This window comes from Saccostrea cucullata, unplaced genomic scaffold (genome assembly GCF_032062105.1).
Source record: "Saccostrea cucullata isolate Sc308-1 unplaced genomic scaffold, CSIRO_AGI_Scuc_v1 ctg15, whole genome shotgun sequence".
Classification (NCBI taxonomy): Eukaryota; Metazoa; Mollusca; class Bivalvia; order Ostreida; family Ostreidae; genus Saccostrea; species Saccostrea cuccullata.
The window spans coordinates 22,438-40,473 of NW_026938676.1; the positions used below are offsets into that span (position 1 = coordinate 22,438).

At 33.9% G+C, this 18,036-nt stretch overlaps 3 protein-coding genes across 3 annotated transcripts; 1 reads left to right on the forward strand and 2 right to left on the reverse strand.

Moving 5' to 3' along the window:
• Positions 1-302: 302 nt before the first annotated feature.
• On the reverse strand, positions 303-1,184 carry LOC134250853 (uncharacterized). The gene is made up of 2 exons (XM_062733194.1): positions 1,030-1,184; positions 303-922 (listed from the first exon to the last, which is right to left on the reverse strand). The coding sequence occupies exons 1-2, from the start codon at positions 1,163-1,165 to the stop codon at positions 711-713; spliced, it is 348 nt and encodes a 115-aa protein (XP_062589178.1). The 5' UTR covers positions 1,166-1,184; the 3' UTR covers positions 303-710.
• Positions 1,185-2,790: 1,606 nt separating this feature from the next.
• LOC134250859 (uncharacterized) lies at positions 2,791-16,516 on the reverse strand. The gene is made up of 5 exons (XM_062733199.1): positions 16,436-16,516; positions 14,820-14,871; positions 4,026-4,085; positions 3,404-3,546; positions 2,791-3,098 (listed from the first exon to the last, which is right to left on the reverse strand). The coding sequence occupies exons 1-5, from the start codon at positions 16,499-16,501 to the stop codon at positions 2,934-2,936; spliced, it is 486 nt and encodes a 161-aa protein (XP_062589183.1). The 5' UTR covers positions 16,502-16,516; the 3' UTR covers positions 2,791-2,933.
• On the forward strand, positions 5,534-6,538 carry LOC134250852 (uncharacterized). The gene has a single exon (XM_062733193.1). The coding sequence runs from the start codon at positions 5,534-5,536 to the stop codon at positions 6,536-6,538; it is 1,005 nt and encodes a 334-aa protein (XP_062589177.1).
• Positions 16,517-18,036: the final 1,520 nt, after the last annotated feature.

Sequence of the window (18,036 nt, forward strand, 5' to 3'; positions counted from 1 at the left end):
CACCGGTCGGCAGGGGATGCTCACTCCTCCATGGGCACCTAATCCCACTTGCGATGTTTTAAAGGTCCGTATTTGCTCTGCTTCTATTTTGTATTGTTTTATGGACATGAATACAGTTTGTTATTTCCCTATGTTCCATGTATCTCTGTATAAAATATAATATGCAGTTTTTTTTACATTGAAAACAATTACTTTAAAAATCGGATTGCAATATTTTTTTTCATTTTAGATCAGATTAGCAGGCATAAATATAGGGCATCGATTTAAAAAAAAAGTTATAGTAAGTTAATTCAAAACATACATTCAAAGAGTTCTTAAATTTTATTGTTGCATTACATGAATAGATAATTGAATTTTAATGAGTATTTTATATTTTCCAAATATATTCTTTTCTCAATCTTCAGATCAGTACCATTCGCCGTATTTTTTCAATCATTTGATCATTAAAGTTAAACAAGACTCAGTGTTTTCAAACCATTCAACATATGTTAACATTTTGTTCATCTTCTTGTTTTTGATAAAGTATACTTTGTACACAAAAATTTCTTGCGTATTAAAGACTACCTCTTAATTTCAATACATTTTCTTCAAGTGACTTAAAATATTTGAACTAGAAATGGACGGTTGAGATTATTGATGTCATTTGTTTACAATTTAATTTTGTATTAATATTAATTATAATAGATTCATTGTGCATAATGTTCAGTGTATTACAATGGATCTGGGCGGATATCAGTACTGCCTCGGCGTATTTCACTGCTCACTCGTTTGTTATCATAGATAATGTCTTCCTCCAGGGGCACGACTTTCGGGGTGTCTCTCATTTTCGGCAGTGTTTGCATGACCATCATTTCTGGAGGGGGAGGGGGGTACATAGCTGGTCCCATAGCCATTTTTGCCATAGCCTTCTTTCTTCTTTTGGCTGTGATTTAAATAACATATTAGTCTTTTCTAAATTCTTTTCTACTGGGTACACACACTCGTATCAATACAGAAAGGCATATCATTGTACATGTTGTAAAAACATACCTGCTTTTCTTAAATGCTTTAATTTTCTTTTCTTTTCCGAGTTCAGCACAATCATTATGACTATTCCCGACATTATCCACAGCAGGGCACAAATTGCCGCCACAATCATTGGCCATAGTAAAACTGAGTACGCCATGTCTAATCACAAAGAAAACAGCATAATGATTTATGTATCTCTATATAATTCTTCAATATGTAAGATTTCCTACTGGTGTCTTTTGCTACATCGTATGTATATACGATTGAAATGTGGATAGAATTCGAAGTTGTTGCTTTAAGGAGGAGGGGTATTTCAAACTAACCAACTTCTTTCTTTCAACATGGTCAATGGATTGGTGCACAAAAATACTTATTGTTAAATAAATGTGATATCATATGATGTAATTTGGCTTATATAGATTAAACATATCTACATGTACTTTTTTGAAGGGAAAATCGATATTTTTGTAATATTAATCTACAACCTGTGAAAATATTACCACAGAAGGTACGGAAATAAATGTATGCATATGCATATTATTAAGAGCCTGGTGAAGTACTAGTAACTTTAAAACCCACAGCTGTTAACATAAAAAGAACTTCCTGTCCAACTAGTTTGAAATATGTATAAGTAATTTCGTTTCTGATAATTAGTTATGCATTGTCTTGTGCAACCTCCATTACCTACAAAAACAAAAAATCCAGAAAACTTACCTTAACCCGTGTTAACCTCGAGAAACGCCCTACTGAAACATTTTGATGCAAACATTACTTTGTATCATGTTTATTATCAAAATATCGCGTTTCACTCGAAAAATTCAGCGACCGTACAATTCTTTTGTTAGTAACTGGGTCATCACGGAGAGAAATGGGGGGTGCGGATGGCAATCTACACAGTTCACCTACTACATGTAACAGATAAATTACATTTCACAATGCTTGAAATTTACAATTATAGAGCTTTAATCTTTTGGGAAAGGAAATTTGTATACAATCTCTATAGTACGTGTATATGAGTTTATGATTATATGAGTATTTTTATCAAACTGACAAGCAAAACAAAACATGTACTTAATCGATTCTAGTGGAAAGGGGTAAGAGACTTTCCTAAGACAATTCCCAACAATTTAAACATTTTAGGGTAGGTGTTTCGAGCTGGAGGGGCAGGGTGATTTTCTCGTTATTTAATAATGATGTCAAAAGAGTATGACATGCGTCTATTTTCATACCGGGTATTTTCCTGTCAGCAAATAAAATATTTCTATTATTTTATAAGAACATTTTTAAAAAGTTATATTATAAACAGTGGACTCAGTAGAATATTCTTATTACTAGACAGTTTTATTTTTCTTTAAGGAAAATTAAAGGGTAAAGAATTTAAGAATGATAACTCTTACTCTCAGATGGACACAGTATTAACCAGCATACATGTAGGAGATTAGTGATATTCTGACAGTTGGCCTCGTTTCATTGTATATTTTTTCTTATATGAATTTAATACATTTTTTTCATATTTCGTCATATCTTTTTATTTTATGTTTCTTTCTATCTTTATTTATACTGCCTCCAGTTTTCTTCATAACATGATGAGATTAATGCATTTAATTTTTGGGAAAAAAAGAGCATCAGTTTCCTTTATTTGAATCTAACATATTTGTGATTAGTAAAAATCATTAATAGAGGGATCAGAGGGACATTAATAAGGCCTTCTGGTAATTATAAGCTTTATCATAAAGATTCATTTAAACATTAATCATATGCAAGAAGAAAAGAAAACATAAGTTATGTGTATATTTTTTACTTTCTTGACACCAGGGTATATAGGCTAGTACACAACTATATATGACTGCACACCAGGAGAAAGAACGGGGTTATAACCAATATCTTGTCTGCCAGTCACACTAAATTTATCTTATATTCTTATATCAAAATTCTGCACATTTCTTTAACACATCTCCTTGAAGATACAACTGTTTTAAATTCTCGTCGATACTGTCAAACTTTTTGTAGAATTCGATCGTCTTCGCGTTCCACGATGGATCGTTCATAACACACCATTCCATACGCCGAGCCCCGCTCTCAAGGGTAACCTGTAAGATATCACAATCAAATGGATAAATGTTAAAATTGACTGAAAACTGTTCTACCTGCTTTATATACAATGCCTTTTAATTTCTTGATATGATTAACTCTCGAGAAATAATTAATGAAGTATGAGAACTTTTGCTCAGTAAGTATGAAATTACCCCAGAGGCAAAAAAGCGGGCAATTTAAAAATGAGAATTCCGGCGAAAGTCTATATTTTAAAAAGTGGGATTAGCCACCCTTTCCTCACCGCGTTCTATGAGCACGCTGTCAATACACGTACTAGTACATGTACACCAATCTAATTTACCTTTGCTATATATTTAAACACCGTCGTTCCGTATCCTTTAGATCTGTGTGCTGGTTTTATATAAATGTCTTCTAAGTATAAGATTTTCCCACAATCTCCATTAAATCCAAAAAAGTACGTGGCGAATCCAATCACTTCTTTACCTGCGGATCGATTCATAAAAAATAATAATAATTTCTCTAGTGGCACCTGTCTCAGGTATACAATATCAATACACTCATTTCGAATTTCATCTATGACTTTCAGTAGAATAACTGTATTTTTTAATTGGAAATTTGTGACAAAGTTGGATCTTAAGGAAACTTCAAAGTAGACCATACTCTGATAAACTGTTATTTAATTTTTAGCATTTTAATATTCGTTGTTTTAATTTATTTATTCATAAATTATTAATGTATTAAATAATAAACTATTCTCTGAAATGTATGGATAACTGATTTTTATTGATTTTGAACGGTTAAACTTTAATATCAGCAACACAAAAATAAGAATTTTCTTTGATGTAGAAATCATATTTATGATTCATGAAAGTTATTGATGCTGTACTTGTTTGTAAATCAAAATTATTAGGAAAAAATTCCGTATGCAACATTTTTTTTTTTTTATTTCGAACGAAACTTACTGTCTTTCAATTCCACGACATGGGCCTCGAAAAGCTTATCTTCTCCATCACGTTTAAACTCTGAAATAATTGAAATATAATAATATCAAAGTTTGATTCCTACCTGATTAGATCTTTCATTTAGGGAAAAGAAATTTATCTTTCTGCATCAAAATTATAAGGAAATTATTACGATGTTACACATGTAGACAATGTATAGACATCTAGTTTATGTTATATAATGAGTCCGCACGGGGTTTAACGTATTTTAGATTTAAGTTTGTAAAGACTTGGACGTAAGGGTTAATGTACGAGTAGCGCTCCATTCCTTAAAAGTAATGGAGCCGAGGCCCCGAAGGGGCCGAGGCCCATTGCTTTTAAGGAATGGAGTGCTACGAGTATATTGACCCGCTTAAAATCCACCTTTACTGGGCCCCTTGTTTTTTATGAATGGAGACAGTGGTCATTCAAAGAATGATGTGAAGAATGGGTGACCTATTGTTTAAGTAATGGAGAGGTCATTTGCACCAACTCAACCATGAAAAACAGGAAGAGTTGGGTGACCTATTGTTAAAGTAATGGAGGGGTCATTTAAAACAAATCAACTATAAAAGTCTATACCTTACTGATTCTTTATCATATCAATATGGAAGCATTTAGCCAGTGATGATGAATTTTTTTTGACTCAGCAACATTACAAGGTTGATACTACAAACAGGGACTGATAATTTAGTATCTGATATACTAGGATTAGAAGAAGTTCAGCCCAATCTCAAAAAACCTGTTCAAAATGAGCCATATGCGCCTCAATGCTCCGATATTAGCGATGCAGATGACGATTTACTCGCTCTGACGGCAGAAAAGGTGGAAAAAGAATGCCGCTTTGGCGATCTAAAAACGGACAAGGAAATTTCAGAACTACAAATAAAACAGTTAAGTTTTCAAGTTTTACAGATGTATATTTCTATTTTAAAAGCATGTTTTATAGAACAGGATAATTTACTATAAGGATCGAAGATGAAAACAAGATCCAATATCAAATTTAGAATGATGATTATTTTCTTACTCAAAATTATTTCATTTCAGGTTTGCACCCGCAACTAGATTGAAAATACGGTGGGCCGTCAGCACATTCAGAGAGTGGCAAAGATTTCGGAATGAAATATCGAAAAGTCGATCGGATATTAGTCCCATTCTTGTTGATATTGATAAAATGACAATGGATGAGTTGAATTACACAGTGTCACGTTTTATATGTGAAGCCAAAAAAGTAGACGGATCGGAATACCCCCCAGAAACATTATTTCTTGTCAGCCATTAGTGTAAGATGTAGGCTGTTAAAAGCTCTGAGAGAATTAGTGGGTGCATTGAAGATACGTGTGTGTGTATTGTCTCTTGGCAAGTATGTCATCGTATAATATGCCATAGTTTCTTATATTAGTGATTTTGAAGCTGCTCATCAAATATAGACAAAATTTTTAATTAATTGTGTCGTTTGGTCCAATGAACTCTACTCACGATACCAACCAATGTCGGACTCTAGATGTGCTAAGGACACCAAACGTAACAGGTCTTCTGAATTAAGTTTCTCTGAACACTTATCATCTCGAAGACGTATCACGTCTTCCTCATCCTTGCCAGATATTTCTAATCTGTCAGCCGAGATGGCCACTAACTTTGAGAACAGTCAATCAAAAATCCCATCATCCTCTCCTTTGACCCCAACATCTACAGTCTTAAGTTCATCACCTGACCCAAACAAAAGTACTGGCTCTTCAACAGCTATAGTTGACTCCAACGGGGAGATACAAACATCTGCCATAAATGAACTAATTGTTAATGCCGTTCATAGTCAGGCTTTCATGGGGGCATTTGCTCCACTTATTGCATCTGCAATCACTCCCCACATCCAACTTATCGTTCAAAGCTGTCTCCAGCCCATTTTAAGTTCAATTAAGGAACAGCAAAAAGATATAGAAGAGCAAAATGAGGAAATAAAAACCTTAAAAGAGAGTAATGATGAATTAAAACGTAGAGTAGATGATTTAGAATATGGGCTAGACAACCTAGAGCAGTATGGGCGCAGACCTTCTCTACGCTTCCATAATGTCCCGTTACCTGAGCCAGGCGAGGATGGGACATGGGAGCCACTCGACACTGAATCCGCAGTTATCCAGATCTGTGCAGGAATGGGTGTAACTATCACTCCTGATGATATAGATAGATCTCATCCTATTGGTAGCCCAAAACAAAATAAAATTCAAATCATTTGCAGATTTAGAAATTGGAAGATCAAAAACAGAGTTTACAGCGCAAAAAAACAATTGAAAAACAATGTCAATAAAATTTTTGTGACGGAAGACTTGACCAAGTATAGACAAGCCTTAGTTTCTAAAATCATACAAGCAAAAAAATCAGAAATCGTCCATAGTTTCTGGACCTACGACGGGAGAATTTTCATTAATTTTGAAAAGAAGGGACACCGTTACGAAGTACGTTCATTCGAGGATCTTGAAAATCTCCTTAACGGGTAAAAGAATTATAAATAACCAAAACATGTGAGACATTCATCAAGACTGCCACTTACAATCCCAAGGACACAAAATATCAATTTACGTATCATATTATACAGACCCTAAACCGTGCTACTACACCTCAGAAACGAACCGTACCGTTCCGTGCACAAAGCGTACCGTATCGTGAACAAAGCGAACCGTTCCGTTCTCAAAGCGTACCGTACCGTGCACAAAGCGAACCGTTCCGTGTACAAAGCGTACCGTACCGTGCACAAAGCGAACCGTTCCGTGCTCAAAGCGTACCGTACCGTCCACAAAGCGTACCGTTCCGTGTAAGAAACGAACCGTACCGTTCTTTGGTTAATTATGCAAACCACGCCCCCAATGATTTTTGAACCGTGCTTTGACCAAATAAGTCATTTTGCTTTATTTCTCTCAATAGCGCCCACGAAAGAGGACGGAGGTTTTGTCTGGCTATTTGAAACACCATTATCAAGTAACATGCATCTGGGCTTTCAACTGTGAAAATTCAAAACTAGACAGAGTTTACATTGATTACTTATTTGCAAAAATTTAGATCAACTCGTTGTGTTTGTGATCAAAGGTACAGTACAGGCCACGAGTTTTTCCCGCAAAACATGAGCACCGTGAAAGTCAGCGATGGACACCGTGTAACACGGTATATAACAGTTTCCCATTACGGAACTGATAATAAATATTTTCATTTTCTTTATTTAAGAATCAAATTTTTTTAAAAATTGTTTATTGTACTTAAATATTCGTAATTTAACTACATGTATACAGAATGTTTAAACTAATTCCCTTGTTGACTTGACTTAATTTCGATTTTAATTTTGCCCAATTCAATTGCTGAATCAGATACACGATCGTTTTTGCCGTAAGTATTCATTCATATGTAGTTCATATCAGATGCCTGATTTTACTAATTAATTATTTTGTAAGAAATTTAAACATATTAATATGAACTGTTTGGCTAGAGTAAAATAAAAAAAAATGTATGAGACTCATATATATATTTATTAATTCTGCTCAGATAATTATAATCGGCGAATCCCTGATGCAGTTAGACTTACAGTGAAAATCAGCAATTCTGTCTAATATGGATTTAAATATTAAATGCGGTAAACAGGGACTTCATATTTCTACTGAACGGATATAATCTGACCAATAAAAATCATAGTCTACAGGATACATGCTTATTTGCGTCTGAAAAAAGGATAACTTACAAAATAAAATGAAAATTAAAAAGACAATGACTTTTCTCAATCCTCTTTCAAGCCACATTATGTTTGTTACCCCCCCCCCCCCCCCTTTCTAGAAGTCGATACTAATTAGCTAGTTAAAACTCATCAAAAGTCTGCGAATTTATGTGACGCTATAATGATAATTAATGGATACACCCTTATCTAACTGTGTCTGAAAAGGGACATTTTAGAAGTAGATGAGTTTCGCTGAATGTCAGTTGAGTGAGTTTTAAAAATACATGTACACTTGATGTAGTCAAAACTAAATAATTTGAAAGGTGTGTTAAATACACGGCACCCCGACCCTCTGGCTGTGACCCAATATTTTTTAAAAGGTGTGAATTTTGAACTGACCATCAGAATGTTTCAAATCAAAGAGAAATTCTTTTTGCGTAAACAGACTTTCAAGGTCACCTATCGTCATGCGATTTTGATTGACAGGTGATGCACAAGGATGTCCTGCGTACAGCATGTATGTGCAGAGAATGAATGCATTGCACCGTGGTTGTAAATAGGTTGAGTTTGAACCAAAGTTGTGGAAATTAAATAGCATCTGTGATTTTGGCGATGTAAATAAAACGAAGAATGAGATACATTTAAATTCAAGGTTTTTCTTTTTTTTTACAGATCATGTAACGGGGTTGCATCTCTCCCGCTTTCTCTCTCTCTTTCACGACATAGTATTTACACATTTTACAAGAAAAGAATAACTTACCAAAATGAAGAAAAACTTAATATTTAAATAATTACTTAGACTGAAAGGATTTTTAAAAACATAATACTAGTTTATGAAAAGAAATGTTTTCTTCGCGATCGGAAGTCATTTCATTGATTCCGAGTTTCTGCTTCTGATTTTCGTATCTAAATTCACAGTAATTAAAGATTTTCAGATTAAATAAAGATTTACTTAAGAAAAAAAGAAAAAAAACAAACAAGCAAGTATTCTATGCCCTGTAAGTTTTTTTAAATTATTTTTCTTCAACATTTTTTATTAATAAATTTATTTTTTGTTACTGATATTTCTCTTCTAAGGCAGACATTTAAACGAAAGATCAAACAATTTTAAAAATGAGAAACAATCTACATTTCTTATTACTAAGATTAAAAATAAAAGCACGAATAGTCATATTTTTATCTATAGATCAATCAATTGAAAATAATTTATATACGTGTATAGTGTTAAATATAGAACAAGTATATATTCAATTATGTTAAAGCTTTATTCTAGAATGAAAATTTATTATATACATGTGTGTATTTTTTTCTATTTAAGACACAGCCTCGGCATACGTAAAATTAAAATACGTACAGAAATATTTACCTCCTATATATCAATGTATTTACAAATGCCAAAAAGATCAGTGGGACGATGTTTTTCCTTTCCTTTTATTTTCTTATTTCCTCCATCTCTGCTTCAGTGTAAATTAATTTTTAAAATTGAACCCGAAATATAGCATATAAGACTATGATAAACACAATAGCATACATGTGCATGTAATAAAACATTTGAACATACCTAATAAATAGAAACTCATTAATACTTCAATTAACATGAAAAATAAATAATACATTCTTTAATAACGGAAAAAATTGTACACGTGCATAACGATCTTCAAAATTCGTTTAAAATGGACTATTTTTTAGCAGCCAATCAATGACCAAAGCTAACAGGCTCCGCCCACTTCATTTGCATACCGTTTTCCAAAGCGTACCGTTCACAAAACGAACCGTTCCGTGCAAGAAACGAAACGTACCGTCCACAAAGCGTACCGTTCCGTGTAAGAAACGAACCGTACCGTGCACAAAGCGTACCGTTCCGTGCACAAAGCGAACCGTTCCGTTCTCAAAGCGTACCGTACCGTGAACAAAGCGAACCGTTCCGTTCTCAAAGCGTACCGAACCGTACCGTGCAAGTGGTGTAGTAGCACGGTTTAGGGTCTGTATTATATGTAGCTATTAAGCACTACATTTATGTAAATATAGCACTATTCACCCACTTGCTCTCCTTTGATTATGTCATTTGGTTTCTTTTTGTTCATGGTGATCGGTCGTTCTTTTGTACATATGTCACTTATGACTGAATCACATAGATTTCCATTTTTGTTTTGTACTTTATTTTTTTGTCTTTTTACCCCCATTTTCTTTTGTTTTTGTTTGTTTTTCTCCATTTTCATGTGTTCACAGTCTTGTATGTATGCTCCGCCCTATTTGCGATATTGCTCTCACATATTATACATTGCGGCTCTACAATCTATTTTTAAAGAAAAATGTATCAATATTTTAATCAAAGATAGGTAATTCTATCGAGCAATATCGAGCCGCTATTGGCAACTATTACTGCAATAGCAGATGTACGATCCAAAAAGTGTTTTTTCCTTTTTTAGATGTCAAAAATCTACATTTATATTTGATAAACTCTAGAAAGAAATGGTTTAAACTACAAAAAATGTGTGGTATTTTTCAAAACTTTCTGCATCTGCAATTTTGGTTTCAAATTATTTTTTTCTTGCATCTTTTGTCAGGGGACATTGAAATAAATCCGGGACCTACAAATGCTCAAATACACACATTGGACATCTTTCATTTAAACATCAGAAGTTTACGACATAAGATTGAAAATGTAACAGCATTAATCACGGATTTTGATATTTTATGTTTCACGGAAACACACTTGGACTCAAGTATTTGTAATAGTGACATTATGATTGAAGGTCATGATACAATTTTTCGCAAAGATAGAAATTCTAATGGTGGAGGTATCATTATCTATGTTTCTTCATGTTTTCGTGCTATTCGTCGCATTGACCTTGAACCCATATCAATCGAATGCGTCTGGATAGAAATAAGTGAACCTACCTGTAATCTTTTTCTTTGTTGTATACTGTATATCGTCCACCCAGTAGCGAAAAATCCTTTTGGGACAAATTTTTATGGTCAGTTGAAAAAGTATCAGATATATCCAACAAATTTATAATTGTAGGTGACTTAAACGTTGATTTCCTTGACAATACTCGCACACTTCCTATTAAAGACATCATGCTGAATTATCACTTGACAAACACAATCAGCGAACCGACACGAACTACATACACTTCGAATACTCTTATTGACCCAGTTTTGATCAGCTCAGACCTTGTAGCACTCCACTCAGGCGTGATAAACACAGACAGTACACTAACTGATCATAAAGCAACTTATGTTTTTTTAAAATCTAGTATCATCAAAAGTCAACCTTATGTTAGGAAAATATGGGATTACAAAAATGCTAATATAGAAAAACTTAATAACCTTATAGAAAATGCTGACTGGGAAAATCTTATTTGTAATGCAGAATCAACTGACGAAGCTACCGAAAATTTTTCAACCAAATATCTAGATCTCGTTAGGGAATGTGTACCGGAAAAATCAGTATTAATAAGACCCAAAGACAAACCTTGGTTTGATTCACTTTTAAGGAAAACCCATCGGGAAAAAAATAGATTGAGACGAAAAGCACAAAAAAGTGATAAACAGAGTGATTGGGATAATTTTAAGCATATAAGAAATAAATTTAATAACATGAAAAAACATGCTATTGAAAATTATCAAAATACTCTTGAATTACAACTAATTGATTCAAGTAAAAACAACTCTAAGCTTTACTGGAAACTTCTAAGAGACACTTTTAAAAGTAAGTCAACCACAGACATCCCCCCTTTACAGTACACATCTGCATCAGGTGATGTTAAGTTTGCTCTTTCTGAGGAAGATAAGATACATGTACTCAACACTTATTTTGCTTCAATTACATGTGTTGATGATGAAATGTCTGAATTACCTAAAGAAAACATTGAGTGCAATAGTGTTTTTGACAATATCTTTATTTGTGAACAAGAAATTATTGACATTTTATCTATATTACCTGTCAATAAAGCCATTGGAGAAGACTGTATTAGCCATAAAATGTTAAAATCAACAAAATTATCTGTTGTTAAACCTCTGTGCTTATTGTTTAACCGTTCATTGAAAGACTGTGTTTTTCCAAAAAAATGGAAATTAGCTAATGTAATCCCTTTGTTTAAAAAAGATGATCCTGCAGTTTTATCTAACTATAGACCTGTTTCATTGTTAAGCTGTGTCAGTAAAGTGATGGAGCGTATTGTATTTAAACACTTGTACAACTATTTTCACTCTAACAATATTTTTTATAAATGCCAGGCTGGTTTCTTACCTGGTCACTCTACTGTATATCAGTTATTAGAAACATATGATAACATTGTTAGAAATATTGATGAAGGCAAATCCTGCTGTATGATTTTTTGTGACTTATCTAAGGCCTTTGACCGTGTATGGCACAAAGGACTCTTATTTAAATTAAAAATGTATGGTGTAAAGAAAGATATGTATAGTTGGTTAAAAAGCTATTTAGAGAATAGAACGCAAAGAGTGATATACAAAAACCTGGTATCCCCTTCTGAATCCCTTTATGCGGGTGTTCCACAAGGCTCTGTATTAGGTCCATTGTTATTTTTAATTTATGTGAACGATGTAGCTGACAAGATGTCAAGCTTTTGTAGACTTTTTGCTGATGATAACAGTTTGCAGTATGCATCTAAATGTGTCAAATCTATAGAAGGTCATCTGAATAATGATCTTTTATCTCTGGAAGAGTGGTCTAAAAAGTGGTTGCTAAAATTTAATCCCTCTAAAACTAAGGTTGTATTTTTTAACACAAGAAAAAACAAAGAATTTCCAAAACTCCTTTTCCAGGATAGCCAATTAGAATATGTTCAAACTCATAAGCATCTAGGGGTAACGTTTTCATACAACTTAAGTTGGTCATCTCACATTGAAATCTTGCTGTCTAATGCATACAAAAAATTAGGTCTTTTGAAAAAACTTAAGTTTAAAATAAATCGAAAAAGCCTTTCACTTATGTATACTTCATTTATCCGTCCCCAACTTGAGTACGCTTCAGTTGTGTGGGGTGGTTGTCTATCCATCGATTCTGAAAAATTAGAAAAATTGCAACTACACGCAGCTCGGATTGTTACTGGACTAACTATGATTGCCTCTAGAGACTCTTTGTATTTTGAAACAGGCTGGGAACCACTCAGCGACAGACGTAAGATCCAAAGATTAAATATCATGTACAAAATTCACAATGATTTAGTACCAGATTACCTATCTGAGATTATACCTGATATGCGATGTAATGCTTCTGCATATACAACAAGAAACTCACAAAATTATAGTATACCTGTATGTAAATTGCAAACCTACAAATCATCATTTGTACCAACTGTAATAAATGAGTGGAAATCCTTACCGCTAAATACCAGACTTTCGAGCTCTTTGTCTGTTTTCAAAAGTAAAATTAAACAAAAAATAACAGAAGCTCCGCCATATTTTAATTTTGGTAAAAGACGCAACAATATACTGCATACACGGCTTCGGCACAATTGCGTGCTAAACGCTGATCTTTATAGATGTAATATAATATCTAGTCCACTATGTTCCTGCGGTAAGGTAGAAAATACGCATCATTATTTTTTCTCGTGCCCTAACTACAACGAGGCCAGGAAAGAGTTTTTCGATAAGTTTTTGAGATTTAATAAAGTCCATATTGTTGACATTCAGACTTTACTTTGGGGGGATACATCACTCAGTATTGCTGAAAATGAATATCTATTTTCTATAGTACATTCTTATATTCAGCATTCTGGTAGATTTAACTGATTGTACACATTTTTTAAAACTATTTGTATATACAATAATGTAGCAGTCTCTATATGTCTACAATGAGAGTTTATTTAATTTACTTGTTATTTATTTTGTACAAACTGTTGAACACTTCTAATTCATCCTGTTATAATATCTCATGTAGGGAGAGGGCGATTTAAGTTTTTAGAACTTGTGCCCAATCCCATTGTATATATTTTGTGCAATAAAATATGTTCAAACCAGAAACATTGTATAGTTTTGTGATCTGTTTACAGTTGTACATGGATACCCTTGGATATAACTACAAGTTCTTAACTGATGATGAGTTTTCTCAAATAAAAAACACCTTGGATAATGTTATGAAATCAAAGGCCAAAGATAGTCGGTGGCGCAAAAAAACAGGCTTTACCAATTACAGAGGACGAGGAAGATATATTAATTGTGGTCTAAAGGTATTCTAGGGGACACCGACCCTGAACAGCTTCTGTATACATTACTCTATCTAATTGGCCTTCATTTCGCTTTACGTGGGGGACAAGAGCATCGAAGTTTAAGAAGAGGAGACCGTTCACAATATTATCTGTTTCTGAGGACGCTCAGGGGAAATTTCTTAGTTATACGGAGGACACATCAAAGAGTAATCAAGGTGGATTAAAACATAGAAAAATTTCCAAAAAATCTGTCCAAGCATATGAAAATAAGCAAATGCCTAACAGATGTATAGTGAAATATTGTGAGAAATATATTAGTAGGTGTCCCGATGTAAAAGTGTGTGACGCGTTTCATCTTCGCCCACTTGCAAAACCAACTGAGGAACAATGGTATTCTGTTCAGCCCATTGGTAGGCATAAACTTGCCAATGTTGTTTCTGATCTGTGCAAACAGGGAGGACTACATGGATTTAGAACAAACCACTCGTTACGCGCTTAAGCAGCAACTCAACTGTATCACGCTGGCGTGGATGAGCAGCTTATTTCGGAGGTAACTGGCCATAGATCGAATGCTATCCGGAACTACAAGCGAACAACCGCAGCACAAAAAAGGAATTTGAGTGAAATTCTCCAAGGACGTAAAGACAGTGATATTGATATCAATAACAATAGCCACTGTGAATGTGTCAAGTCCGGATCCGATTTTCAAGTCTGTAAATATTTCATTTAATAAAAAGTGAAGTAATTTTGCTTGAAATAAAAATTATCAAAAGTTATTGTGTTATACTAAATATAACAATGGTTGACCTACTTTCCAACGCTCCATTCCTTATAAATAATGGAGCGTTCAAACAAAAGAATGACGTCACAGGTGGATTTTAATTTATATTTCTAACGTACCTTCACACGTCAGTATTAATGCCGCCTGACGGCCCTCTTCTTCTCGCATATCCTGTCCAATAAAATTGATATAAACAAAGAAAAGAAATACACACATAAATTTAAACTATACATGCAAATTAGATAGCTACAGCGAACAAAAAAAAACGCAAGTTCTGAGGTAGCCCGTCAACGAAGCAGAAACATCCTGTCTTCAGTGCGCGTTTCATAATTTCGTTTTCGGGCTCTCTTAAAGTTGATTTTAAATTTTTGTTATTAATTAACTACAGACAGAAAGATCAATTCTTCATGACCAGTGTATTTTTTAACAATATGACATAAAATACACACGAGTGACCCGGAACCGAAGACGACCCGGAAATGAAGACTCTGGCACTGTATTGTTTTGTGGATTTTTCTAAATCGATCACTGCTCGTTATACCTTTTATATAAATTAATCGATTTCTTAATCCAGTCTGTAATAAATTTGAGGGGGTCGACTGTCGTTTTCATTGCGCAATATTTCGCGCATCAGAGTAAAATGAAGCGTATTTACTGTTTTAAAGCAACTTTGTTCACTTGGTTAATAAGGTTAAACAAAATTAAGAAAATGCAGGTTTAAAAATGTAATTACAATTTTATATATCTGAATTTTAAGCGATTTTGCAACTGATAGGTACATCTAGATAGATTGACGTCGTTATAGTGTGTTTTTACGTTATGATAAGCTGAAGGGGTAATAAAAGTTAATGTTATTAAACAAAAAGTAATAAACATACGCTTTGAAATTTAAAACATAGAAATTTGAGAAATTATTCTTATCAGTTTTTCATATAACACCTTAGTGCCCTTCATATTTTGTAGTACTCTAAAAAAAAAAAACAGGAAAATTCTTTAATTTTCGGCCTTTTTGAGATGCCCTCTCTGGTAACAAGACGGTAGAATTTTGTGTTTCTTTCACATAATGTACAATATAGTATTACTCATTATATATTATGGTAATCTATTGTAGTATTAGTATAATTTGCCTTAAATGCTAAAATTTGTCACTTTTAATTATAGTAAATGTACCTATATTTTGAGACGATCCCTTAAAAATACCTGGACGGCAGATTTCGCCCAAACTTGGCATGTACACTATAGTTAATGTAAGTTATATATGGTATAGTTTTGTTATTGTAGTTTTCACACAATAAAACCCCAGTCGGCCCCCTTAACTGAAAATCTCTCTCTCTCTCTCTCTCTCTCTCTCTCTCTCTCTCTCTCTCTCTCTCTCTCTCTCTCTCTCTCTCTCTCTCTCTCTCTCTCTCTCTCTCTCTCTCTCTCTCTCTCTCTCTCTCTCTCTCTCTCTCTCTCTCTCTCTCTCTCTCTCTCTCTCTCTCTCTCTCTCTCTCTCTCTCTCTCTCTCTCTCTCGACCTGTTATTGGGGTACGTTTAACAGCGTAGCAGTAAAAATAAATTCTGTTTGTTCCAAAAATAAGTTATATTACAGAAACATGCATGTATATTAATATTTATCTGACATCTGACACTTAGCGGCTAAGCTAGCTGTCCGTTCAGTACAGCTGATATATACACCTAGTTGCTAGGTTAGTCGCTACAATGTTGACCGCACTCTGATATTAAAGGAACGTACCTTAAGTAAACTATAAATTGCCTCGAAATCATTGGACGAAGCTTTTCGTATATTTAGGTCCTTCATGACTTCCAAAAGCAAAGTTCATTTCCGGAAAAATCAAAGTACTGAAAGTATGAGTATACGTGATCTCTTCAGTACTGTTAATCATTTTTCAAATTAATCATGAAAATTATGTAAAGGTATAATACTTTCAAGTACATGAATTAGTAATATATGCACATATATATGATGTATATATACATACCTATAAAACAATTTCCTAAATGTACATAATTATATAAGATTAAATGTACTAAGTCTTTCTTTTTGCCCCCACGATGGCCCTTAATATTGGTTAATAAAAACTATAAAAAGGAACATTTCGGTTAGGAATGGAGATTAATTTCTTAAGGTGTAGCGAGCACAGGCACTTGTTTCGGACATAACCATTGTATAATAATAACATAATATGTATATTATGGGTTAAAATTTATTTCCGAAACAAGTGCCTGTGGTAGGAAGCTATACGGTCTTAACGTGACTGTACATTCACCTGTTCACAAGCACCTGACGTCACATATTTTTCCCATGTAGAAAAACATATCAATACCCATTAAAACACAAAGTAACCATCGGCCGCCAGCTAGCTTGATTTCTTTTTCTCAATTTATAGTTTTGTCTGAAACTCCAATATAGGCGGGATCAGGTGCCATCGAGGAGTGAGCATCCCCTGCTGACCGGTCATACCCGCCGTGTGCTCCTTGTCATGATCGGGAAATAACGGAAAAATCCGTCGTCAATTCAGTGTATAAATAATGGACTAACAATAAGTATGAAAAACGTCAGTCAGCATTTGACTCAATGGTAAATTGTATTTGCTGACAAGGTCATTGTATCCACCAAAGAAAATGATGACTTTAAACGAGACTGCTGATATTTTTGTTTCATCAACTTGTTTGTCAATAATTTACCTCGTTTTAGAAATTGTTCATACATAGAGCATGCTCTTGCGTGTCGAATCAACTCCGCATGCAGGTGATGAAGGTATATTGCTGCATAAGTAAGGGAAGTTGACGATAGAAAAGTTTAAAAATTCATCACGTTTATCATAGAGCTTGATTGTTAAATTAAAATACCATTAATGCTTTTTTCAAGTAAAATATCCAAGTATGAAACAGTTGATCCTTACGTCACGGGTTCGAATCCCACTGCGGAAATTAGAGACCAGTCCTTTGAATGAGAACTTATAGGTATACTGAGGTCCTGTGTTGCAGGAGGAGGTATGTGCTGGCTCGGAAAAAAAATCCCTCCCTCGCGCAATGGCCCTAGTTGTCCAGTACTGGTCTCAGTTTAAAGCCCAGCCGGCCTCCACTGCATGGCAAGTGGTGGTTTTTTAATTTATGTAAGTGAAAAATTTTCAAAATTATTCCAAGCAGTCTGATTTGCTCAAACAAACAAAAACATAAAAGCGGTTGTAACTTTCACTTTGTAATATATACAAAAAATTGCGCCCCGATATTATTGATGATAATTGCTTATAATAGCAGACCTGGTTTTGTATTCATATTAAACATAATTTATTCAAAATAATATACAAGAGAGAAAAAATGCACTTGTTT